This window comes from Barbus barbus (assembly GCF_936440315.1).
Source record: "Barbus barbus genome assembly, chromosome: 2".
Taxonomy (NCBI): domain Eukaryota; kingdom Metazoa; phylum Chordata; class Actinopteri; order Cypriniformes; family Cyprinidae; genus Barbus; species Barbus barbus.
Genome location: NC_136730.1, coordinates 3,420,068 through 3,447,472, shown reverse-complemented (window position 1 = coordinate 3,447,472; position 27,405 = coordinate 3,420,068). Strand labels below are relative to the sequence as shown.

General features: G+C 38.0%; 2 protein-coding genes across 2 annotated transcripts; both read left to right on the top strand.

The window, feature by feature from the left end:
• The first annotated feature begins 3,693 nt into the window (after positions 1-3,693).
• On the top strand, positions 3,694-11,015 carry LOC306882704 (uncharacterized protein). The gene is made up of 11 exons (XM_079437538.1): positions 3,694-3,727; positions 6,312-7,212; positions 7,370-7,564; positions 7,703-7,801; positions 8,275-8,413; positions 8,515-8,741; positions 8,983-9,174; positions 9,291-9,389; positions 9,687-9,828; positions 9,915-10,127; positions 10,433-11,015. The coding sequence occupies exons 2-11, from the start codon at positions 6,373-6,375 to the stop codon at positions 10,477-10,479; spliced, it is 2,193 nt and encodes a 730-aa protein (XP_079293664.1). The 5' UTR covers positions 3,694-3,727; positions 6,312-6,372; the 3' UTR covers positions 10,480-11,015.
• Positions 11,016-19,110: 8,095 nt separating this feature from the next.
• On the top strand, positions 19,111-26,340 carry LOC306882834 (uncharacterized protein). Its single transcript, XM_079437766.1, has 8 exons — positions 19,111-19,199; positions 19,494-19,529; positions 20,510-20,771; positions 24,029-24,171; positions 24,430-24,709; positions 24,809-24,948; positions 25,980-26,046; positions 26,135-26,340. Exons 1-7 carry the CDS (start codon positions 19,163-19,165, stop codon positions 26,024-26,026), a joined length of 945 nt encoding a protein of 314 aa, XP_079293892.1. The 5' UTR covers positions 19,111-19,162; the 3' UTR covers positions 26,027-26,046; positions 26,135-26,340.
• The last annotated feature ends 1,065 nt before the right edge of the window (positions 26,341-27,405 follow it).

The following is a 27,405-nucleotide window of genomic DNA, read 5'->3' as shown; positions in this document are numbered from 1 at the left end:
TACAGGTGCAGGTGAAGAGGTAGGAAGTGTCTCCAGGTTTCGTCGTGTTAATCCAAGCTTTACAATCACTGTGTTCCATCAGTGCTGAGGCATTTGCTTGGCCCAGGAAACGAATCATGCATGAAGTGAATGGGGCCTGAGAAAGAGCTGAATCCAGCCAGTGAAAAACATCCCTATAGTTTCCAGAATGACGCGTGTGACCTTAAACTGAGATGAGTGACGGAGGCAGCTGGAATTCAGTCATTGTTAAACAATAAATCAATTAAGCAGTGTTTGCATTATTTAGTGTCGTGTCATTTTATATTTAGTGTATTTGTTTTTACATAATATATGAAAATGCTGCTTGTGACGAGTTTTGACTCATGGTGTTTTTCTCATCACGTCACCACCTTTCTTTTCTTTCTTTTTGGCACAGAACATATAGTGGTATATGAATATTTCACAGAGGTGTGTGTGTAGGAAGACAGTTGTATTAGGCGTATATTAAAGCTTTGTAAGGTTTACATGACTCAGTCTGTTCACTGTTGCTCATTTACCTGCCGCTATCAGGTTACTCCCAGTCTGTAATATTAATACTTTCTGATTTCATGTGGATGGATCTGATATGGGTTTTATAAGCAAAGTTGAGCCAAAGCATCTGACAGTTGAGATTGATTGCAATCTTTCACCTTTTAAGTTGTTTTCAATATAAAGCCACACATGACGTTTGAAAAAAAAAATGTTCTGAAGTCACACTCATGTCAGTCAGAAGAGAAATGTCTGGATTTGATGAAAGATGAACTCCAGAAGCATCATAACCCCAAAACAGCCTTTATCTCTTTTTGTAAAGATTCCCTCACTTACATAATCAGGATATGCAACGCTCTCTGATCCTTCATAAAACATCCATCAGGAGAGACAGATGAGGCTTACATCGCCAACACATTTTCTTTGACCGTTTTTGTGCTGTTTTCTAATAATGGTAGAAAAAATATTGTTTAAACAAATTTACTATGAAGTAAAATTATAATAACAGGGCTTGTTCGGAGAGAAATAAAACATCTTCAAGTGACACATTTTGCAAATTAACAAGACACTCAATTTATGAAAGATTTTGCAGTATTCATTTTTCACCAGTATTTTAGCCGTATTCGGAATTATGCTTTGCATTTATTTCGGTTAAAACACTTAAGGGATAATGACCTGTCAGAAAATAACCTGTACCTTTCCCATTTTTATGGATTTTTTCCTTACAGTTGAGACTTAGCTGTTCCTAATATCTTACATTTCTCAGTCGTGTGAGAATATCTTTATAGTCTAAAGATGAAGAAATGAAGATGACTGACATTGACATAATTCATTGCGATGTCAGAGATATTTATTTCATGCTCATCCTAGTATTTGTGCTATTGTTTGCTGACAGGCCCGAACAGCTTCATGGGCTGCTGAACAGGCTGCTAATGTAAGTCTTTGCTCAGTGGCTCTTTTCTTTTCTGTGATGCACCTTCTTTTGTCTCTCAGAGCAGAAAATAACTTGTTTTACCAGAACGAGATGCAATCAGTGTTGTGTAAAATGGCATGTTCATTTACATCTGTATTCTTAAATCAGTGCAATAGCTTCATTCGCTCTCCTGTAGGCAAAGACTACAGACACAGCCGTGTACATCCTGAAACACACATTTAAATAATCGGAGAAAACACTCTTAACTCGTTACCCTACATTTTTACATTATACGCCATTCTCACAAGTCTTCTCACGTGTATCTGATTACTCCCATCTAACTTTGTCTCAGAACGTTTGCTAATGTCGTGGCAAGGTACTCTCAATGATATGAGCAATGCAGCTTACTATTTGTTTACAAACGTTCAGTGAACATTCAAAAACAATGTTCCTAAAATGATAAAATGGAATGTTCCTTACAAGAAAAATAAATTAGATATTGGACATTTTGAATGTTCAGAGAACATTGAGAAATGATGCTTTCATAACTTAATGGAAACATTATCAGAACGTTCTTGGAACATGTTTTACTGGACTGCTGTCTGACTCTGATGTAGTCTTGTCTGTGAAACGCATTGACTATCAGCCGCAGTGTGATGGATTGCTGTTTAACCCGAGCAGTGATGGTTTTATTTGACGTTAAACTTCATTTGTTGGATCTTTGAATCAAATACATAGATAAAGTCCACAGAATTGCCTGTTTCAGTTGCTGAAATAATATACTGATTTATGATAATATACAATAAAACGTATCTGTTCCTTTGGGATTTACTCAGGAAAGAAGACTAGTCAAGAAAATACTTCTCGTCAAGCTATTTAAGAACAGGTTTACAATGTTGTTTGTGTTTCCAGTCTGAAGATAAATGACAAAAGGTGTTTGTGAATGAATCCAAATTCTTTGGACGCCAGTCCTGATCTTCCACATGTGTGTAAGTTTGTGTTTTGTGCTTGAAGACATGAGAATTTCACATATGTGTCTTTTGTCTGGGTGAGAAACTTGAATCAGCACTGTCGCTCCATTATGTCTATGTAACCGTGCAGAAACTGGTAAAGCAGCTTAACAATAACTTCTGTTGATATATTTCAGCTATGCTGTAGATCTTACATAAAATAAATAACACACCAGACAGGGTTGAGTACAGTTACCTAAAATAGGAGTAACAGTGCCGGAAAGAACAAAATAAAGGAAATGCCAAGTTAGACGCTGATATTTTTGAGAGCAAAGACTCATTTTCTCATGTATGTTTTATAATTGGCTTTATTTAGTTTTTCTTAGGTTGTTCAAGGTCATTTTTGATGGACGACATGTTGGACTGGCATTAAATCACAAACAACTGGAAACAACAAAGTAAATGTCTAAACCTCACCCTGAGTAAATATTTGGAGAAGAGTTTTCCCATACTGTTGAACAAAGGCTGAAGGAGGCAGTGATTAGATGGCATCTCTCAACTCTGACTTACTGCAATAACCTTTTTTCTTTTAATATGCTACATGCTAGCCAAAACTTATGCCCAAAATACCAGTTACTATTATAAAAACATGATACATTAGTATGGCATTGCCTTCAAACAGTATAAGATAAAAAAATATATATCTGAAAATGAGTTAGTCTTTTTTGGCTTCATTTATTTATTTGATTTATTTTATACATTGAAGCATATTTTGTCATTTCACTTGTATCATGTTGGTTTTGTATAGTATTTTGGTGAAATCTTTGTATTAAAGGGGAAATACATTCACCAAACTTTCTCTAAAAAGTAGACATAACATTTTTTTAGACCTTCATTTCAGACATGTCATAACATCTTCATATTTAATGATATTATCTATACCGAATTGGCTTCAAGTTAACAAATATTCTCTTATAGAGGGGCCTTTAGTGAGAAAATGAATAGTATTTGTCAGACACTTAATGAAGATAAAGAAAACTTGTCAATGAAGCGCATCACATGATGACGCTAAAAAACAGTGATTACTTCACAGTAGTTATTTTACAGCGTCACTGGAAAAGCTGTAGTAGTTGAGCTGAAAAGCGCAGCAGGATTGTATCAATATGAGCTGCAGTACTGCTCCTGCCATAATAATGGATGATGATTTTGCTTTTATGTTTGAATGTGCAAATGACGGAGTCTGAAGTAAAAAAACTGCCCAACCCTTCAGGTCCCGCCCTGAGTGCGAGTTATTAAAGCCAGAGAAGTTCTGACACCCCCATCATTGATCCTGAACTCCCAGAACACCTCACACCAGGTAAGAAATACTTTAAACGTTCTTTACAAGTGCCTGGTCTATCCATATAATTAGAAATGGCATGATACTTTGATATACATTCCTTATATTATGTAGGAGGTCATCTAATATCTGAATGTTATAGCATCAGATAACAAAATCTCAGAACTAACTGCAGTTTTATGAGCTGTTTTTTTTTTTAACCTTTAACTGTCAGTTGTGCTACAATATGCATTAATATATAATAAAGTGTCCAAATATTTGTTGGAGCCACTGTTTCTTCCTATGTGTTTGTATAGTGCAAGCTGGTGCTTTTTATTTCTTAAATTTAATTCTTATTGTATATTATATTGTATATAATCCTTTTTGTATATTATGCATTGTATTGAATGAATATTAAAGAGTGGCAATTATGTATTTTTTATTATAAATTTTTTTTTTTTTTTTGGACTACTGTGAAAAAATATATTTCATGTTATTGGACAGTGCTATGCTGTGCAAATGACCCAATTTTTCCAGAGCTACTGCCAGTGGAATGACTAAAGAGCCACTGGCTTCTAAAACATACATTTAAAAAAATAAAAAATAAAAGGGTGTAGTTATAATTTTTATTATTGTTATTTTTATTTTTTTTGTCGCAATAAATACTTTTTTTTACACTCATATTTAGTTTTGAGGATCCATCAAATTGAATAATTTTACTCTTTTACGTAGTAATACTGTGGTGTGAATTTTAAGAATTGAATACACATCAGTTAAGCATAACTTCTTTGATTGCATACTAGTACAGCTAAGATAGCGTCTTAGTTCCTACAAACAGACAGCCACTGCTGAGATAAAGAAATGTAAAGATGTTAAGCAACAGTCATATCTTTAAGGTTTAATTGTAAATTTTAAAGTGACTTAATATTTATCAATAGCATATTACTTAGTACACTCTGTTAAACTAAGGTGTTGATGAATTGAGAATCCAAGCTAATGCTTGTTTGTGTCTGCAATTAAAGCAGTGGCATAGCAAGTCAGCCCCGGGCCCATATGCAAAAAAATTGTACGGGCCCCACCAAATGAAATGGGCTCCAACTCAATTAACTTGTTGATTTTTCTGATGCAAATAACGTTACTTCACTATTCACACCCGGTTTTAATTACGCTTGGAAATAATATCTAACGTTTTCAAGTCCATTCATTGAATGCAAGCCACCCAATAATCGCAATAAGCTTTGTGTTGTGCTCTTTTATTATAACACAAAGTCTCATTAGTCTGTACATTTTAAGATCAGATACAAACAATAAATGTGTTTTGCGCTCTTTTATTTGTAGTGATGTAACAACATTCGCCTCAGTTCAGGCTGCATGTGAATCAATTATATTTTCCTCTTCAATATTTGCAGCACGAAATAAACATGAATAAATATTTGAATGCATATTGAAAAAAAAAATCTGAACAATTTAATACAAACGAATGGCTCATGAAATCAATCAATTAGAGTTTCAAAAACGTCTATAAGCCTACGTTTTATTGCTGTTTGATGAACCTGACTCCCCATATCTCCTCACTGGACGCACCTTTAGAGAAAATGCATCTTTACGGATTACATATAGGCTAATGAAAGAGTTTTTAATTTTTTTGATTTGAATTATTTCGTTGTAAAATAGTAATTTATAGCATTCTATAAATATACTTATCATGTCAGTGAGGAAAGTATTTGCTGAGTTTCGGTTCAGTTTTTGTGAAGTGTTCCTGCTCAAGATCAAGACAAGTTTGTTTGCTTTATTTTACAATAGTAAACCAATTTGTTGATATTGTGAGTGCACACAAATAAAAAACATTTGCAGTTTCGAATGATGTATACTCTTACCTTTATGAGGAAAAATTATGGCGTATTTTAATTTTCCACTCTTATTAAGAAAAAAAATGCAAGTGATCTGGCCAGCGCCTCCATGTCCTTCAAAGAGGCTCCAGCTTCCACTTTTAGCACAGACAATTTGATATGTATCACACATTTATCTTCCATTTTTAAATTTATATTGTGAAATGCATGAAGTTTTTATGTCTATTTGAGAACATATGCTCAACTCACTGTCTGGCGCTGGCCGCTTGGTATTTAAAAAAAAAAAAAAAACTTGAATTTAACTTGAATGTTCCAATCATGTTTTTCTAAATTAACTTAATAAAGAAACGAAACGAAATATAACCACTTTGCCATTAAAAAACAAAACTGAACTTTTTAAATGGCTGCAACAGCAGCTGTGTAAAGCGGAAGAGAGAGAGAGAGAAAAAAAAGACACGGGTTCGGGTCGTACTCTGACAGAGAATTGTGATAAGCTGTCGGACAAGGGCCGGGCCCTTTCAGGGCTCTATATTCGTTCTCTATATTCGTTCCCTTGTTTCAATTAAAAGTTCCCCCTCGGCTCGGCGTGCCAATCATACCCAGATGTTACGCCCCTGAATCGAAGGAATGATAAAAGGCAATGAAAGATAATGTCTTTCAGATAAAGTCTGCCTGTCATTAATGGCTTTTTAAATAAATTTTAAATTGTCCAATATGTTTCTTTTTTGTTGATTATACAAGCCGAATTATTTTATTTTCATTTTTAATTACAGGTAACACAAACTGCAGGATTAACACATAAGACATAGCACATTAAGCACATACACGTCACTGATGAGGAGCAATTGGATCTATGTGGCTGTCCTAGGGATAGCATGCATGATGCTTGGAGTCAATGGGAACAATACAACGAGCAGTAGCAACTCCACAGGCAGCTGGACGTCTTCTAATGTGACCACCAACCTGAACCAGACGCATTCACCAAGCATGACCTCGAACCTGACCCAGACGCACCCACCCAGCATGACCACCAACGTGACCCAAATGGGGCCCCTCAACACGACTGCGAACTTGACCCAGACGCGTCCTTCCAACACGACCGCCAACGTGACCCAAATGGGCCCCCTCAACACAACTGCAAACTTGACCCAGACGCGTCCTTCCAACACGACCGCCAACGTGACCCAAATGGGCCCCCTCAACACGACTGCAAACTTGACACAGACGCGTCCTTCCAACACGACCGCCAACGTGACCCAAATGGGCCCCCTCAACACGACTGCAAACTTGACACAGACGCGTCCTTCCAACACGACCGCCAACGTAACCCAAATGGGCCCCCTCAACACGACTGCAAACTTGACACAGACGCGTCCTTCCAACACGACCGCCAACGTGACCCAAATGGGCCCCCTCAACACGACTGCAAACTTGACACAGACGCGTCCTTCCAACACGACCGCCAACGTGACCCAAATGGGCCCCCTCAACACGACTGCAAACTTGACACAGACGCGTCCTTCCAACACGACCGCCAACGTGACCCAAATGGGCCCCCTCAACACGACTGCAAACTTGACCCAGACGCGTCCTCCCAACATAACCACAAACTTGACTCCGACATTGTCAGGCTCTAATACCTTGACCAACAGCAACATCAATAATCTACCACTGGTAAGCCCTTTCCTTGTTTAAAAATGAAAATAATAACCATCCTCACTGCTGAAGTGAAAGTTGCATTTAAATGATAAAAAAAATAAAATACTTTTGCAAGTTATCTTGTTTACCCAGCACTTACATTTTCAATTTAATTTGACTTTGTTTACTGAAGGACATCACTGGCAGGGATAATTGCAGGAGGGATAGAGCATGTTTCTCCGCTCCACCTTCATGTAATCCAGGTTTGCAAGGTTCCTGCTATTTCCTCTCTGCAAGAGGAGTAAGTGGAGATGCAAATAATTTTACTTTTGAGCTCAGTGGCGAGACAGATGGTTACATCGGAGCTGGCCTCTCTCGAGACAAGAGTGTGAGTGATCCAGTCCAGTTGTTGTTTTGTTTTTTGTTTTTTAAATCATATTTTGTTTTAATTAAATGTAATAATTAAGCATTTTAATTTTAAACCCAAAGTATGGTTCCATGACTAATTTACTTTTCACATCCACAGGGTCAAGGAGCCACTGTCTATTCTTGCGCCAAAGTCAATGGTAAACTGAGGTTTTTCCGTTCCACACTGAACGATCAAATACTGACTCAGGATAGCACAGTAAGACCCTTTTTTCAAGGAGCCTGCTCTATAATTAATACTATGTCAATATTAGCAAAGGATATTCTTAACAGTAAACGATATAGTAGTACATATAAATAGGGAATAGCACTGTCTACACTGGTATCAAATGTTGCCACTAAAATCTGTGTAAAGATGCAATACATTTACATTTATGCATTTAGCAGATGCTTTTATCCAAAGCGACTTACATTGCATTCAAGTTACAGTTTTTACATTTTTATCAGCTCTTGTTTTCCCTGGGAATCGAACCCATGACCTTGGCATTGCTAGCGCCATGCTCTACTATTTGAGCTACAGGAAAGCCAATAATGCATAAAAATCAATTAAAATATATTGTAAAATATACTAAAATAGACTTTCTTACAGAACTGTATATGCCACCTCAGATTTAGGTTATGTGTCATCTTTGCAGTGTAATACTCAGTAATATTATTTCTGTCTTGCTGCAGTTCACCCCTGGAAGTTTCCGTGGTTTGATTAATGAAAGAAAGATTCAGTGCATTTTCACCGCTGCAGGTCTTAGCAACACTGCCCGTGCTGCAACCACAGACCCTTATATCTTCTTTGTATCAGGAAGCGTCTCAAATGGTGAGTGGGACACTTTGATCAAGTGACATTATTATTTTTATTTATTTATTTATTTTTTTTTGCAAAAGTAAATCTTACTCCTCCCTTTACTCCGTTTCCAGATTCTCTGGATTCTCCAGTCACTAGACTGGCCACAAATGGATCAGTGGACTTAAGCAACCCTAACAGCACAGATGTTTCAGTAATAACACCCAGTACAGATGCCACTACTACAGCCCCAAACACCACTGCATCTACTGCCACAGCAGCATTAAACGCCACTGCATCCCTGAACACCACTGCATCTACCTCGTCTGGAGTATCTACAGCTAATAATGATACAACAAATGTAAGTGGGGACAGACTGGCAAGACAGTTTTTTGTTCATATTTATGATTGTGTTGCTTTTTGTGGTGAAGGTGAAGTAAAGTGTTAACAGCTATTATATCATGTTGGATGTCAAATTGCTGTAGTATTTCTTTTTGAAGCTTGAATTTACTTGAGATTTTATGCATATATTACACATTCTCAACAGATTTATATGAATTTCAGCATCGCATCTCAAGGCTAATATGAACATAACTTTGCAGGTCACCAAAGACAACTGCAAGAAGAACAGGGCATGTTTCTCCACTCCAGCCAACTGTGATCCATCCAGCTCAAGTAGCTGCATTTTCGCCTCCACAAGAGGGGTGAACGGAAACTCAGACGATCTCACTTTTGAGCTCAGCGGGGATGCAAATGGTTACATCGCAGTTGGCCTGTCTCGAGATAAGAAAGAGGTCTGAAAAATATCAAATTTATTTCTAATATATGTCAGCGTGTAACTTCCCTTTAAGAATGTGATTTGAAATCTCAGATTTGGGTTCTCAGACTTATTTAACTTTCTTTCTCATAGGGTGATGATGACACTGTCTATTCTTGTGTCAACGACAATGGTGTAGCGAAGTTCATCCGTGCCACACTGAATAATGCCATTCTGACTCCGGATAAGACTGTAAGACTCTTTTTTACAGAGCAGTGTGTTCATTGCAGAGCTTTGCACATAATATTATTGACTATAAAGTATGTGGTAATGAACAGCAACAGGGATGGCTTTAAAGAACAAAGCATTATGAGACAACTATATAATAGAACAGTAACAATACAAATGTTTGTTTAACAGCAGTAAGCAATAAAAGTGAAACCCTGTGTAGAGATGGAGGGTTTATGGAATGCTTTGACGTGAAGGGAAACTTCCCTCACTGTGACCTCTAATTTGTAGCAATACATTTGTACTTGTTTTCTTTGATAGTTTAACGCTGGAAGCTTCCGTGGCTCTGTGCGCAGCACAAAGATTCAGTGCATTTTTGTAGCTACAGGTCTCATCAGCACCAACACCCGTGCAGCAAACACAAATACTTTCCTCTATTTCTTCACTGGCAACTATACAAACGGTAAAAGTGACACTACGGACAAAGTACTGAAGGCGATTTAAAGTGGTAGCAAAATTCAAATGTTTTCTTTATTTCCATTTCCAAAGGCACTCTGGGGTCGCCAGTCACACGAATGTCTACAAATGCATCGGTTGATCTAACCAGCACTAACAGCTCAGATGTTGCCATAGTAACACCAACTACAGACACTAATACTACCCCTGTTACCGTTTCTACTATCACTACTATTGCAACGACGACTACTACAACAAAACCTACTCCTGCAGCAGGGAGCAATGCACTGCATCACACATCTCAGGGTAAGAACTCAATAGGCCAGGCAGAATCTGCATTTTGAGAGAAAATCTCTAGTGTGTTAAAAAGAATGACACAAAACTCTACTCTTTAGTTGCTAAATGTTCTTATTTCAAATGAGTTGGTGCATGATACGCATTTGCCAAACAGACAGAACAGCATTTACAAGAATTTCTAGCGAATAGAAGTAGTATAATTTTTGTGATGTGCTTTTCAAGAGTTAGTTACCTGAGATTAGGAAAAGATTAGGATAAAACCTTTGAAGTTCTTTAATAAATGAATTAATTATTCCTTTTCCGTGTCTTTTCAGCTGCTCTGGTAATTCTCTCAGGGATCCTCGCAGTCCTCCTGTTGTAAGGATGCTGCCAACACATCATTTACTTTCTGAAATTGGTCGATGAGCACTGAACGCTTGATGAACCCAACACTAAATTATATGTAATTCAGCATATTTATAACTGTGCAATATTGTGACTCTGGAAACAATGACGACAGGAGCTAACAATATGGGGAAGAGGGCAATACATCATTTATGTCTGAGAGAGAATGTGTTTGAGTGTGTTTTCGTGAGCATTAGTGTTTTTTTATTCTTCTAATGTACTGCTACGTAAAATCAGGCTCATGCACAGAGAGGGCTGATAAAAAAAAAAATAGTGTAATTGGTCTATTAACTTAATTGTGCAAGTGTGATGCCACCACGTGGCTGAACTGATCAGAGATAATTATTTTTAAATTTAATTTAAAATTAAAATTAATCTTAATTTATTTTGAAACTGTTGCCTCAAACCTGTAGTTGCCTGTAAGTTTTAAAATCACATGTATATTTTTATTTGAAGAAAAATATGTATAATAAAATGTTCATGTAAACAATAAAATTGCTCGATCTCGCTCTCTCTCTCTCTCGCTCTCTGTGTGTGTGTGTGTGTGTTTTCACCAGCGCATGGATTAAGGGTTTACAGCACAGCAAAGAACATAGCTAAATGCAAACAGTATGCAAAGTCAGGAGAGTGCAATGGTGATCTTTGTTGATATCAAAGGCTGCAAATTCAATCAACCTAGAGTGTGTTTCCCAAAAGCATCTATGATCACAAGATTACCAATGGAGTTCAATGGAACTTGCAACCATAGCCAGCTAATGATGCTTTTGGGAAACACACCCATGTATGGTATTTTGCAGGACATTTATGACATTCGGTAGAAGTCAAATTACACAGACGCAACATGGGCAGGTTGTGAGACATTCCCTCATGCTCAAAAATCATTAACAAAAGCTCAAACATGTTTATTTTAAAATGATTATTCACTTTAGTACTGTGTTGGGTCACCAAATTGTAGATTGAGAAAAGTTGCTTTACAGAAGTATTTCAAATCACTTTGAAGTTGATGCAGTAAATTAACCATGGTTAAAAAAAAAAAATCATAATTTTTGCATTAATTTTTGTCTTTGCATAAATGATACAGAAGAAACAAATATTAATAAAAAAATTATGTAGAAACAATTTTAAATTTTCTAATTTCAGAAACTATAAGAATGTGTAATAGTATTTTCCTTTTATTCCAATAATCTTTTTTTTTTTTTTTTTTACTATATATATATATATATATATATATATAATAAAATAAAATAGAATAAAAGATTGGAATAAAAAGAAAACTACTATTACAGACATTCGTCTATTATATATATATATATATATATATATATATATATATATATATATATATATATATATATATATATATATATATATATATATATATAATAGACGAATGTCCGTATTCATAACTATATATATATATATATATATATATATATAGTTATGAATACGGCTTAAATATTCAACTTTAAATAACCTATATTATTCTTCTTTTGATTTTTCTTTTGTCATTGGAACATGAATACTATTAAAATGCACAAAATTAAGTAGTGTAAAGAAAAAAAAAAAAAAAAGTTTTATTTATTTTATGTATTTAGTCATTTAGCAGACGCTTTTATCCAAAGCGACTTACAAATGAGGACATAAGAAGCAATCGAAATCAACAAAAGAGCGACAACGTGCAAGTGCTATTACAAGTCTCAGTTAGCCTAACGCAGTATAGATAAATATTATTATTGTTCATTTTTATTTTTTTTTATTTTTTTTTTTATTTATATATATATATATTTTTATAAAAAGACAGATACAATAAAATTAGAATAGAGAGTGCTAGAGTTAGAGGGTCAAGTAAAGATGGAACAGATGAGTTTTTAGCCGTTTCTTGAAGATGGGTAAGGATTCGGCTACACGGATTGAATTGGGCAGGTCATTCCACCAGATGGGAACAGTTAATGAAAAAGTCTGTGAAAGTATAGGCTATTGTGAAGAGAATAATTTTTAACTTCGATTTAAAAATACATAATGTTGATGCAGTTCTAATATGGATTGGTGAAATGTTTCAAAGCTTAGGTGCGGGTATGGCAAAATGTTGACTTTGGAACAGTTAACCCTTCTGCATCAATAAAAAAAGTTACACTTAGGTCCATAGTGGACAAAAATGTCCATGTCAAAACGGTCAAAACGGTAAAAATGGTCATAAAAATTGGAAGCTTGGGAGCAGAGACTTAAGTCTCATTGTAAAGAAGACCCATGGCAGATTATTGTTGAAGTAAAAAAAAATATAAAATGAAACCAAAAAAAAGTTATAGAAGTTTAAGTTTATGAAAATGATTTATGAACAATATTTTATATTTTATTTTATGAATATTTTATATATTAAACATGTTGAACTCTAAACCTACTAGACAATCAAAGCCATAAATCTAAACAAGTTGTGTTCCAAATTTGAGGTTGATATCTCAAAAAATGAGCTTTCAGTAAAATTTAGTTTGGGCGCAGTACCAAATTTTCCCCATTAGATGCCAGAAAAACTCTGCTGGTGCACACAGTGCTTGGATTTGTGATTTGCAGTAGAGTTTCTCACTCTCAATTTTTACAAGAACACACACATACACATTTTCTTTTATGACACACATACAGACCACACTCTGACTGTCACGAATCTGGTCCATGCTCTCCCTGTCAACCACCACTAGAGGTCACCCGTTCACCACAGTAACTTTTACACTCACAGCACATTGGACTCCATTTCCCACAATCCATTGCACAGATCACAGCTGTCACCATTCACACATCACACACACCTGATCACCATTTTCCAATCACCACCACACACCATATAAGCCTGGGACTTGCTCTTGCTCAGGGCCGAGTATTGTTAGCGTATATCACTTGCATAGCGATAGCAACTCTACAGAGCCATTATCTTAGTCTTGTCTTGCCTTGTTTATCTTGCCGTGTCTGACCCTGCCTTTGTTTCCTGGATTTACCCCTTTGCCTTGCCGTTTGGACTCTGGTCGCTCCCCGTTTGGATTATTGCTCTCGTCTCTGGATTCTCTCTCTGCCTTGCCCCTTTGGATACTGTTCGCTCATCGTTGACCCACGCTTGCTCCACGGATTGCTCTGTCTTGCCCTTGCCATACCTGTTTGCCGATGTCTGACCCTGCCTGTTTCTGACCATGTTTCTTAATAAAGCTTTGCACATGGATCCGCACGTCTCACGTCTCGTCAGCCCCGTAACAGAATACTCGGCCCCACAAGGATCCAGCGGCTTTTCCAGAGGACATTGGCCAGGTATGGACACTGCACGACTGTTGTTAACCCTCGAGCAGGGTTTGAGACCGCTCGAGGAATACATACAGGAGTACTTAGATCTCGCCTATTTTTCTGATCTGCCGGACTATGCACTAATAGACTTTTTTTGTGAGGGCATTAATCAGCCGCTCAAGACTCAGTTAATCCGCGAGGGTCCCCGTTCATCTCTCAGTCAATTTATGGACTATGCCTTGCTGTGTGTGGGCTCTCCGTTCACTGTGGGTGTTGCGGAGGAATGCAACACCGCACTCACTCACAAAATGGCGGCAACAACAACACCCCTTCACGTCGTCGCTGCCAAGCCAGAGTCTGCTCACGTCGTCGCTGCCAAGCCAGAGTCTGCTCACGTCGTCGCTGCCAAGCCAGAGTCTGCTCACGTCGTCGCTGCCAAGCCAGAGTCTGCTCACGTCGTCGCTGCCAAGCCAGAGTCTGCTCACGTCGTCGCTGCCAAGCCAGAGTCTGCTCACGTCGTCGCTGCCAAGCCAGAGTCTGCTCACGTCGTCGCTGCCAAGCCAGAGTCTGCTCACGTCGTCGCTGCCAAGCCAGAGTCTGCTCACGTCGTCGCTGTCAAGCCAGAGTCACACCACGTCTCCGCTGTCAAGCCAGAGTCACACCACGTCACAGTGCTCCAGCCAGAGTCTGTCACACCCAAGGATTCAAGGTCGGTCCTTCGAGTTCTGATATCCAGTGTGATGGACCCACCACTGATGTCGGTGCGAGTAGCTGGCATTCCCAGGGCCTCAACCTTGGCTATTACAGAGACTGTTCCCCTGACCTCAGTGCTTCCCGTTATGGCGGTTGCCATTTTGAGTGTGTGGGCTGCACACTGTGCTCCTGAGGCCTCTCCTGTCCACGAGTCTGCTCCAGTGCCTCCAGAGGTGGCGGCTTCCGCTGCAGAACCTCCCGAAGTGGTGGCACCCGTCCCTGAACTCGCTGTCTGCCCTGTCACGGCCACGGAGGCCGTTCCTGACCTCATGGTCTGCCCTGTCACGGCCATGGAGGCCGTTCCTGACGTCACTGTCTACCTTGTCACGGCCACGGAGGCTGTTCCTGAACTCACGGTCTGCCTTGTCACGGCCACGGAGGCCGTTCCTGACCTCATGGTCTGCCCTGTCATGGCCATGGAGGCCGTTCCTGAACTTACGGTCTGCCCTGTCACGGCCATGGAGGCCGTTCCTGAACTCACTGTCTGCCCCGTCACGGCCATGGAGGCCGTTCCTGAACTCACTGTCTGCCCCGTCACGGCCATGGAGACCGTTTCTGAACTCACTGTCTGCCCTGTCACGGTCATGAAGGCCGCCCCTGAACTCGCCGTCTGTGAGCTCTCGCCCTGTCCTGTCACGGCTAAAGAGGCCGTCTGTGAGCTCTCGCCCTGTCCTGTCACGGCTAAAGAGGCCGTCTGTGAGCTCTCGCCCTGTCCTGTCACGGCTAAAGAGGCCGTCTGTGAGCTCTCGCCCTGTCCTGTCACGGCTAAAGATGCCGTCTGTGAGCTCACGCCTTGTCCTGTCACGGCTATAAACGCAGTCTATGAATCCTCGTCCTGCCCTGCCACGCCCCCTGAGATCATGAATGCTCTCCCTGTATTGTCTGTCTCTGTTCTCCCTGTGGTGTCTGTCTCTGTTCTCCCCAGATCCCTGATCCTGCCATGGCTTCCTGACCAGTCCGCTTTAACGTGGAGATACTATGCCCAGTCTACGCCACACTGGTGGGCTCCGGCTCCGTCTACTCTGCCGTGGTGGTCAGCTGTCTGGCTCTGGGGGTCTCCTGCTCCGCCCAGGTGGAATCTGGTCCCGTCCTGCCCTGCAACAAGGACTCTCTCAGTGTTGTCTGTCCCTGCTCTCTCGGTGTTGTCTGTCCTTATTCTGCCCAGATCCCAGTCTCCGTCACGGGTTCCTGCCCTGTCTGCCTCCCTGTGGTGGTCCTCTGCCCTGCCATGGTGGTCTTCTGCTCGGGTCTGGTGGTCGTCTGCCCCGCCATGGTGGTCTTCTGCTCGGGTCTGGTGGTCGTCTGCTCCGCCGTGGGGGTCTTCTGCTCGGGTCTGGTGGTCATCTGCTCCGCCGTGGTGGTCTTCTACTCCGGTCTGGTGGTCATCTACTCCGCCCTGGTGGGCTCCTGGTCCGTCTGCTCCGCCCTGGTGGGCTCTTGCTCTGTCCTGGTCTCCGGTTCCGCCGGGGTGTCCTGCTCTGCCGGTTCTGCCTCAGTCCCTGGTCTTCCCACTTCCTCATGGACCTGGCCCTCCGTCCCTCCCCCTGTTCCGCCTCCGCTCCACCGCCCTCCTGGACTATATAAGAGCGTCTGGAAGCCGCTCCTTGGGGGGGGGCTATGTCACGAATCTGGTCCATGCTCTCCCTGTCAACCACCACTAGAGGTCACCCGTTCACCACAGTAACTTTTACACTCACAGCACATTGGACTCCATTTCCCACAATCCATTGCACAGATCACAGCTGTCACCATTCACACATCACACACACCTGATCACCATTTTCCAATCACCACCACACACCATATAAGCCTGGGACTTGCTCTTGCTCAGGGCCGAGTATTGTTAGCGTATATCACTTGCATAGCGATAGCAACTCTACAGAGCCATTATCTTAGTCTTGTCTTGCCTTGTTTATCTTGCCGTGTCTGACCCTGCCTTTGTTTCCTGGATTTACCCCTTTGCCTTGCCGTTTGGACTCTGGTCGCTCCCCGTTTGGATTATTGCTCTCGTCTCTGGATTCTCTCTCTGCCTTGCCCCTTTGGATACTGTTCGCTCATCGTTGACCCACGCTTGCTCCACGGATTGCTCTGTCTTGCCCTTGCCATACCTGTTTGCCGATGTCTGACCCTGCCTGTTTCTGACCATGTTTCTTAATAAAGCTTTGCACATGGATCCGCACGTCTCACGTCTCGTCAGCCCCGTAACACTGACATCCATACCAACACACCTACACAATTATTGCTGCATTATTTATCCAATTGGCTCTATAATATGCAGCAGCAGAAAACAGGAATAAAGCAAGTATTTGCTTTATAGACCCTTTATAGACCAAACCTGAAAAATGGCACCATATGGTAAAAAAAAAATACATTTTGAAGCCTTGCCAACAGAATGAAAGCCTATTAACAAAAATTGCATAATTTTACAGTTAAACAGCACTGCGATTAAAAATAGCAGTTTGGTTTCAATGGGGACATTTTTGTCCAAAAGGCACTAAGTGTAACAATTTTGTGTACCTAGTGCATATTGTTTTTTTAGCTTGGGAGCACAGAGTTAAGTTTGGTCTCATTTTAAAGAAGACCCATGGCAGATTATTATTGAAGTAAAAAAATATATAAAATGAAACCAAAAAAAAGTTATAGAAGTTTAAGTTTATGAAAATGCTTTATGAACAATATTTTATATAAAATATATATTTTATGTTACATGTTGAACTCTAAACCTGCTAGAAAATCAAAGCCATAAATCTAAACAAGTTCTGTTCCAAATCTAAGGTTGATATCTCAAAAAATTAGCTTTCAGTAAGATTTTGTTTGGACGCAGTACCAAATTTTCCCCATTAGATGCCAGCAAAACTCTGCTGGTGCACACAGTGCTTGGATTTAACTGGGAGCCAATGTAAAGACATTAACACGAGTAATATGTTCATATTTGCGAACACCAGTTAAGAGTCTTTAGACCTATTGTAATCTGGATAATGAATAATTGTTTATTCCTAGATACAGGGAATTACAATAATCAATATTAGAAGAAATAAAAACATGAACTGCAGTTTCAAAGTGCTTAAAATTAAGAAAAGTCTTAACTTTAGTCAATTGGTAAAAACTTGTTTTGACAACTAAACTTATAGTCTCAAATTTAAGTGCAAATACATTTAAATCCAGGACATCCAGGCTTTAACATCAGAAAGACAGGCACAAAGGGAGTCTAAGCCATTTTTGTGTTTCAGGGAAAAAATCAAGTTGTGTATCATCTGCATAGCAATGATAGTACAAGCCACGCTTTTCAAAAATATAGCCTAAAGGCAGCATATATAGAGACAACAATAAAGGGCCAAAACAGAGCCTTGGTGGACCCCACAAGTCAAGGGGAACACCCCCAAATGGAATCCTCCTATATTATTTATTCTATTTGTTATTTATTGATTAACATTATTTACATAGGCAAAAGAACGGTACACCTAGTCAAAAGAACTGCAAGTAAACAAGTTCCTTGGGGACAAGAGAAATACTAAGCAGATGTTTGTAGAAAATAGCAAGTAAGGTTTGTGGCAGGTTATTGTAGGTGGAGCTTGACAATGTAAAATTTAAAACACATAATGACAGCCTGGTTGCTTTCATACCCCAAGGCGCTGGTACAAATGCTCATGCTCTTCTAAATAAACAATTTGGGAACACTTACATTTAAATTAATGTTCCTGGTTTTTGGAACATCATTTCTAAGCCAACAACTCGAGGACAACTCGCTGTGAATAAGAAAAACAAGTGAGATTCTAAGAAGTGAACAGCAGTAGATGCAGATGCAAATGACAAAGATTTACTGCATTGCTATGAACACCTAATGCTAATATTCAAATTTTAAAGAAAGCCTTGTGTCATCTAGAAACAGATCCTCTCATGTCAGGCCAGATGCAGGACAGTGTTTGTGTGCTTTCAGGTACTGACAGGAAGCTTTCATGTATAAAACAGCAAAATGTAACTGCCCAGTGATCTTGAGAAATCTGTAAGATGGAAGAGAAAATACAAAATAAAAAAATGGCACAAACACAATACGGAAACAACATGCAGTATGACAGATACAGACCGGGTACAAATACAAGATACAGATACAAAACTGTCATATGAACCACTTCTGTCGCACTGTTATGGTTTGTTTTGTTATTTTCAAGGTTGACCATTTCAATTCTTAATCACTTTGTGTTTCACTGAAAGAAAGGCATACAGGTTAGAACAACATGGAGTAATGACAGAATCTAAGTAGAAATGTGATGCCACTGAATTTGAATAGTAAATTTAAAACAAACCTTTACTTGCTTTAGATAAATGTGTGTCTGCCAAAGAGATAAATGTCAAATTTCAACAGCATTAACATGCTGATATCATTAATCACTAAACTGAAGTTGCAGTTTACCATTATGTTCAGTGAAACTGTGATCACATCTTTTATTTAATTTGTATTCATTTATTTTATTTTTACATTTCTGTAAACATTTTCCAGCTCCAGTCAGAGAGAGAATTAGGAGGAGAATCAGGATCATGTGACTCTGATGTAAAGTTGAACTGATGTGCTTCTTCCAGCAACAACATTCATTCAAACATCCTCAAACGAAAGCAGAACGAACCACGAAGCACCTGAAATCAACATGAGAGTTTTCTACAAGAGTCTGACGCTTTTGCTGGGTAAGTAAAGCATACAATCTGTCTCTTATCTTACTGAGATACAGTCTGTTTTCAGCTTTATCTTTCAGACAGAGAAACACATAACAGAAGACCTTAAAACATAATTGAATATGTTCAGTTATGAAATATGTTCAATAATGTGTTCTTGGTTAAACAACCTTGAACAACAGACATTAATGCATGATTTTAGAGACTGCACTGAATTGTACTCAAAGTGTAAATCTAAAAAAAATGTAGTTTTATACTTACAAGAAAAATATAAACATTGAGCATCATTCTGTTTCTCATTTCAAGGATTTTTCTCAGTTCAAACGAAGGCAGAAAGAGAAGGTGAGATTTTCTGAATTTAACACTATTACATCTTTTATTAGTGATTTTGTGCTGCTGTAAACCTTTTCAAGGCTCTACAATGTAAACATTTTAAACACATGATGAAAACTCATGAACTTAAACAGCCCAGCAGGACTATCTGACTGTCCAAGTCAACAGAGAAATCACTGAAAGTTTGGCAACTGCGCATCATGATGAGAAATTAAGGCATAGTGTTAATAAAATAAATAAATCAAGCAGATTGAATCCTGCAGATGTTGCCTGATAAACATCCAGAAGTGACTATTCAACATCTCAATGACTCAACATTATCCTGTGAATTTATTTTATACATTTTTTTTAAATCTGCGAGAGAGCAGCAAGAAGCAAGAGTCAATGAAACTGCAAAAGACAAAAAGAGCACAAAACCAGAGTGAAAGATTGGGAAGATAGACTAACCAACCAACAAATAAATAAATTAATTTTCTGTGTGTGTGTGTGATTATGTTCAACAAGGCTGCATTTATGTAATCATAATAATATCATCAGATAATAATATTGTGAAAGGACTTTTTCTATGGTCATATATTGTAGCATTTAATCATTACTCCAGTCTTCAGTGTACATGATCCTTCAGGAATCATTCTAATATGCTAATATGCTGCTCAATAAACATTTCTGATTATTATCAATGTTGATTCTTTGTTTAACAAAAATCTCAAAAGAACAGCATTTATTTAAATAGAAACCTTTTGTTACATTATACATGTCTTCAGTGTAATTTTGAATCAATTTGACACATCTACTGAATAAAATTGTGAATTTATTACAAAAACAATAAACAGACAAACTTGTGTTTTTATTATTTTTTTTACAATAGTCATTATTTCAAAGCAGAAGCTCATAATTTTGTTTATAATATATTTCATGTAAAGTTACAGTCTGAATTGAAATAAATAACTGTAAATGTAAATGAGTTTTCCCCTTTGAACATTTTCCAGTGAACATAGCAGCATGGGGAACGGCCAATCAATCAACATTGTATTCTGACTGGTATGCCGAGAAAGCTCTGGATGGGTTGAGCTCCACCTGTTCTCATACAAACACACAGAGTGACCCGTGGTGGAAGCTGGACCTGATGAAGACGTACAGCGTGATCAGAGTGACCATCACTAACAGGTTACTCGTCTGCTGTGTAGACAGGATAAACGGGGCAGAGATTCGGATTGGAAACAATTCTTCAGATGTTTTCAGCAACCCAGTGTGAGTCTCTCAGATATATTCTCAGGATCTGGAAGGTTAAAATGTATTTATAATATTACAAACATGTGTAATGCATTTTGTTAGATTACTCAATTTCAGTAACTTAATCTACATACTTTGGAACACTTAAGGTAAGAGCCATATTAACTGTTGATGTCTTGTTTTTGTGTTAACCACCTCTAAATAAAAATTGGTGGCATGAATACATTTAAAACAATTATAAATGCATAAACACACGTGGTCAGAATTGTTGGTACCCTTGGTAAATATGAATAGGTTTGTGTTTGGATTATTGTCCGGTTGGAAGATCCAAACATGGCCCATTATAAGATTTCTAACAGAGTCAGTCACTTGATGATTTTTTATCTGTTGGTATTTGATAGAATCCATGATGCCATGTGTCTAAACAAAATGTCCAGGACCTCCAGCAGAAATATAGGCCCACAACATCAAACATACAGCAGTATATTTCATTGTACACATGGGGTAATTTTTATCCCTGTGTTCACCAAACCCATCTTGAGTGTTTGCTGCTAAAAAGCTATTTTTCTGCTTTTTCATTTCTGCTTGTGAAGCTCAATTATCTTTTGCTGAACATCAGAAATATATTCTTTGTTTTTTCTCATTGTGATGATGATTAAGAGAATTTGGGCTTTGTATTCCCTCCTATTTATATTTCTGTGCAACAGGAAGCCATGGCTGGATAATTTCATGTTCACAACCATGAGGGGTACCAGTAATTGTGTCCAACGTGTATTTGAGAAGAAAAATAAATAAAAAAATAAATAAATTACATTAATAAATAAAATACACAAATACATTTTTAAAAACATAAATTATGTTTCTGTTATATATATATATATATATATATATATATATATGTATATATATATATATATATATATATATATATATATATATATATATATATATATATATAAAACAAAGATGGAAACATAATTCATGTATTTAAAAATTGTATTTCCATCTCTGTTGCAACAGTTTTGGACGTGTCTAAAATGACAGTACCCTGTCATTGGTGTTTGGAGATGAGTTTTCGGCTCAAGGTCTGCATATAAAGTCACACCAGAAGTGTTCAGCTGGGATCAGGACTTGTCTTTCTTCAGACCAGTCAAGTTCTTCCACACTGACTCAATCAATCATGTCTTTCTGAACCGTGTCTTATACACAGAGACACTGTCATGTTAGAATAGAAAAGGGTTCTGTCCAAACTGTTGCTATAAAATTAGAAGCACACAATTCCTTAGAATATCATTATATGCTTAAACATTAAGATTTGTACTCATAGAAATGACTAAAGTAGTCAAACATGTTCATTAGAAGGGGGTGACCCAATAATTTTGTCAATATAGTGTATATATTTAATAATGATGTTTCCCCCAATTCTTATTCTCCAATGAAAGGTCAGATTTTTGTGATTTCTTAAAATAAAAGATCAAAAGGATTAACAATGCACATTTATTTTCACAGCCTTCTTTGATCATATTTACCAAGAGTACCAACAATTCTGACTACGTGTGTATAATGTGATGACATTAATATTTTAAATATAACATTTAACATGGGCATATTAAAATGATGAGGGGGGGGTACATTTTTTTTTTAAAATATGAAATTAGACCGCCAACTGGATTTGTTCAAAAGGACTGATTCATTCAGGAATAAAGCGAGTGATTTTATGAATGTAATTGAATCATTCGCTCAGCTGATTCATTCGAAAAACGGATCCACACATCACTGTGTTGCATGCAGATGCACAACTCTTCTGCTTTGAATTTATTACAAATAATTTATTACATTGAATTTATACATAGCTATAGATGCTATGTACAGTAAGTGTAAATACCAATTAGATAATATTTTCTTAGCGACTTGCTACACTGAGTGCCATAAGGATAGATTCTACGTACACTATGTAAAAATAGCAATATTTTCTTTGCGATAAGTGATAGTAATTAAATGTTATTAAGACATAATGCAAACAGTGGCAGATATGTGATGGAAAAAGAAGTTGAACAAGTTATCATAGAATTTCTACTCTTTGTTGTTTTTCTTGTATTGTTTATTGTATTTATTTGCTTGGTTCATGTCTTCTCGAGTTTTGGTTATTTTGCTGTTGTAGGTAGCCCATAGAATAAATAATTGTAAATATAGATAGATAGATAGATAGATAGATAGATAGATAGATAGATAGATAGATAGATAGATAGATAGATAGATAGATAGATAGACAGACAGACAGACAGACAGACAGACAGACAGACAGACAGACACACACACACACACACACACACACACACACAAAATAAGCTACAAAAGTCACTAAATATAACCATATTAACACATTTTTACATTTACATACTTTCTTCACACAAACATCACTGAACGTAATCTAAACTTGGCGTTCAGTGAATGAGTCAGATGACGATTCAGTTCAGTCTGTCTGATTCAAACTGGTCACTTTCGTCTTTTTAAACATTTTATTTGCATGTCTCATAAGAGCCATTTGTTTCAAAATCAGACTGCACTTAGGCTGCGTTTTTAACTAAAAATAAGCGGATACGAGTGTTTGTTAGTTGGTTGTGTTGTATGTTTATTGCAATACAAAGACTTTCTTCTTATTATTTTACAGTACACAGTCTTTTTATTCCATCATACTCAATACAGACTGTGAGTCAAATTCTACTTTCTTTTTCTGTGGCAAAAGAGACACGGGGCAGCAAACACTGGTTTACATACCTTATGATCAGACGGCTCATGTTATTTGCATCATGAAAGCTAAACCATCAGAGCAGGAGACAGTTTCATCAACCACAGAATAATTTACCTCCACCTGCAATCAAATAAAACTCTAAACATTGTTCCAGAAAATAAATCAAGAAATAACCACATTATCTGCATAAAACGTCAAAATTCGACAACACTGTTTCCTTCTGAAGTGTCACACAGGCAAGAAGGATGAAACCAGCAAAACTTTGTTTATGAGCAAGAAAAATGCTTCACTGTCATGACAAATAATGCACATTCGCTTAGCTGCAAAATAATAAATAAAATAATAAAAATAGTGCACAACATCATTTATGTTACATAAGTCGGAGGAAATATCCAATTATAAAAATATACATCATGTTGTAAAAGTAAGAGTTAGTCATGAAATACATTAAGAGATAAGAAAATACAAGTGAAGAGTCATACTAATAATTACAGGAGTGACTCACTTTTTCGTCTTTCTCCAGGTGTGCTGTAGTTTCTACTATTCCAGGAGGAGCTACTTACAGCTACTCGTGTTTTGGGATGGAGGGACGTTATGTTACTGTCAATATTCCTGGAACTTCAAAGATTCTTACGCTCTGTGAAGTGGGAGTCTATTGGATTCCAGGTAATTCAGAGTTAATTAACAGAGCGACTTTTGATTTCCCCAGACTTTGTCTTGAATGGCCAAAATAGCTGCTCAGAGGCGTTATAAACACGGCCACCAAGTGAAAATATATTCCTTGAAAGGAACTTTGTCAAGATTTGACCAGTTCAGACAGATCTGATAGAAATGCATTCCTAGATTGAAATAAACCTCCTGAAACACTTTCAAATATAACATATGCTGATTAAAACCATTTCTTGACACTTTGACATCTTACAGGTAATTTGGCAACAGGAAGAACCGTCACACAGTCATCAACCTATGAGCTCTGGTCTGCTGGACAAGCCATTGACTTCAATCCAGGTTTCAAACAACCGTCGTTATCATGTTCCTCAACCACTACTCAGACTAACCCATGGTGGAGGGTGGATCTGAGCTCTGTGTACAGAGTTAATAGAGTCGTCATCACAAACAGACTGGACTGCTGTCCAGAGCGAATAAACAGAGCGGAGATTCACATCGGAAACTCTCTGGAGAACAACGGCAACAACAATCCCATGTGAGATCCTCTTTCTGTGGCTTAATATCCATAAAAATCCCTGAAAACACGGGAAGAAAGACTAGAAATCTAAATGAGGTTTTCTCTGTCTCTCTTTAGATGTGCTGTGATTTCTAGCATTCCAGCTGGTGTTTCCTCCACCTACACATGTAACGATATGGAGGGTCGATACGTGAATCTGTTCATTCCTGGAGATTCAAAGAATCTTACTCTGTGTGAGGTGGAGGTCTATGGAGAAGGTGAGATCAAACAAATAGATTTAGTGTTTTGGGAAACTATTAACAGCTTCATAATAGTCGAAACTTGGCTTTGCCGTTTTTCAAAATGTGAAACTTGTTGCATGCTCTCAGCTTTCAATAATTTACTATATAAAATGCATTTGTGATGGACACTAAATCTAGGTGGGTTTTTTAAACTTGGCATATATTTGTTCATGATTTTTGAGGATCACTACACAACCTCTCACTGCATTTGTTTAATCTTAAAGGGGACCGATTATGCAAAAATCACTTTTAAAAGGTGTATGAACACAGTTGTGTGGCCGCAGTGAGTGAATACAACCAGCCTATAATGGTAAAAATCCACCAACCCATTTTATTATAATCTAAAAAAATTATAAACAGTCTCTCAGAACGAGCTGTTTCAGATTCTCCCTCTGTTCACGTCACCGAGGAGAAAAAATCGATCAAGAGTCGATCGCTTGAGTTTGTTGAGCTCCTAATCACGAGTGGGCCTTATAAAGTTTGTGATAGCATGCCATGCACCATGAGACCAGCTATGTTGTTATTTTTATCCCGCCGTGCTCCCATCTGTGTAATTCATGAACGCACATTTATTATGCACAGTACAATCAGATGACTGACTTTGAATCCGAGTACGTTTTCTGTAAAGATAACAGGCTTGTACTAATCGTGGAATGTTTATTTGTAAAGGCTAGCACTGGGAGCTTGAGCTCTTGAAGCTCCGCCCTCTTCTCCGGAAGCACCAACTCATTTGCATTTAAAGCAACATACTCAATATCAGAGCGTTTGGGCTCATACCCTAAAAGTGGCAATTTGAACAAGCTATAAAAAATATCTGCTGTGTATTTTGAGCTAAAACTTCACATACACACTCAGGCCATATCTTATTTTACATCTTGTAAAAAGGAACATAATAGGTCCCCTTTAATCTAAAGTTACAGATACATTTGCACCAAATTGCTGTAGATACTGTGGTCACAATGCATTTTACGTTTTATTATTTGCATTCATGTGCTCTTTTACAAAAGAGGACCCTTGTGAAGATGAAACTGAGGTCCAGTTCGAGTCTGTCTGAACCTCCAGCTCCTGTCACAGGTGAGAGAGGGAAACACACATTTGGATAAAATCTAAAATCAAATCACATTGATAGCAGTTTTAAGAGATCTGATCATTTCAGCTTCAGTCTGCTTTGGTAGAACAAGGTTTTTCTGACGTGACGCTGCAGTGATCTCAACTGCCCCAACAAGGAAGTGAAGTGATGCGGAAGAAAGCTGTGCCAAGTCAATGTGTTCCTACAAACACTGGAAAACAGAGAAGGAATGTTGATTTTGAATTAAAATTATTTAAATAAATATGCATATATTACAAATAAAACCTATGTTTTATGACATTTTTGGGTAGCACTTTATTTTACAGTACGTTCACTACCCTGGTAAATACATGGTAAATATGTTGTACCTACAGGCAAATGAGCAGTAACACAAGGTACTTACCTGAAGTGTATGTACATGTGTAGTGGTGTGTTTTCTGCGTTGTGTAGAAATCAAGGACGAAATACAGGAATTCTTGCCTTCATGTTCTCTTTTATTCTGGATAACACAAACGAACATGCATGAGGACTCGTGCAGCATATAAACCAGCGTGCGGCAGCAATGCACGACGCTGAGAAAGAGAGAATATTACACATAATACAAAAATAATAATAAATCAACGAAACACCTGAGTGTGCATCACAGAGGGATTTAAATCACAATCATACAAATATAATCATGTGAATTCATCTGTTACATGAAATAAGGCCTTAATTGAATCCCTGCAAAAACGTATGCGACCTACCACTGTGACTTCTCATACAGACTGGGAAGCAGCAAAGTGCGCCAACCCCCCAAGTCAGCATGGCAGCAGGAAACGCCAAATATGGTCATGGCAAGTGGAATCACAAAATAATTTCTTACACACCTGCTACATTCCCCCCTGCTGACTTCAACTTGCACATGACAAAACAAAACAAAAAAAATTTACAGCATAAAACATCAAAATGCTACAAAGTCCCCTAAGAAAAAAATAACAGGTACATGTAACCAATTTTGAAAGAACAAAAAGGGAAGTAAGGGGGGGGGGGGGGGTAATCTGTACCATAGTACCAAAAGATAATACTGTATGTCACATGAAACACTAAATACTCCAGTCGTAAGACCATTCTTTTCAGAATTAGAAATGTAAGAGGGTTGCAAATCCTCTAAACACCCACAGGAATAACATGCCTGTTACACGTTACATACATTCAGTGATCATTTTTGCACAGCATTCCATAAGATCTTATCCACTTTTGGATCACCCTGAAATACTCTTCTTCAAGAGGTACCATAAATCACAGATATTTGAAACGTATCACAAATTTAATCCTCAAAAGGTAATAATTTTGATACACCGAATCACTACAACCAAGACAAA

What these genes read in the sequence shown, in the direction of transcription:
- LOC306882704 (XM_079437538.1), top strand. Translation starts at nt 6,373, where the DNA reads ATGAGGAGCAATTGGATCTATGTGGCTGTCCTAGGGATAGCATGCATG. An exon ending in ATCAGGAAGCGTCTCAAATG is followed by an intron (nt 8,414 to 8,514) that starts GTGAGTGGGACA and finishes CTCCGTTTCCAG; the next exon opens with ATTCTCTGGATTCTCCAGTC. An exon ending in TGTCTCGAGATAAGAAAGAG is followed by an intron (nt 9,175 to 9,290) that starts GTCTGAAAAATA and finishes TCTTTCTCATAG; the next exon opens with GGTGATGATGACACTGTCTA.
- LOC306882834 (XM_079437766.1), top strand. Translation starts at nt 19,163, where the DNA reads ATGAGAGTTTTCTACAAGAGTCTGACGCTTTTGCTGG. An exon ending in AACGGCAACAACAATCCCAT is followed by an intron (nt 24,710 to 24,808) that starts GTGAGATCCTCT and finishes GTCTCTCTTTAG; the next exon opens with ATGTGCTGTGATTTCTAGCA. An exon ending in GGTGGAGGTCTATGGAGAAG is followed by an intron (nt 24,949 to 25,979) that starts GTGAGATCAAAC and finishes CTTTTACAAAAG; the next exon opens with AGGACCCTTGTGAAGATGAA.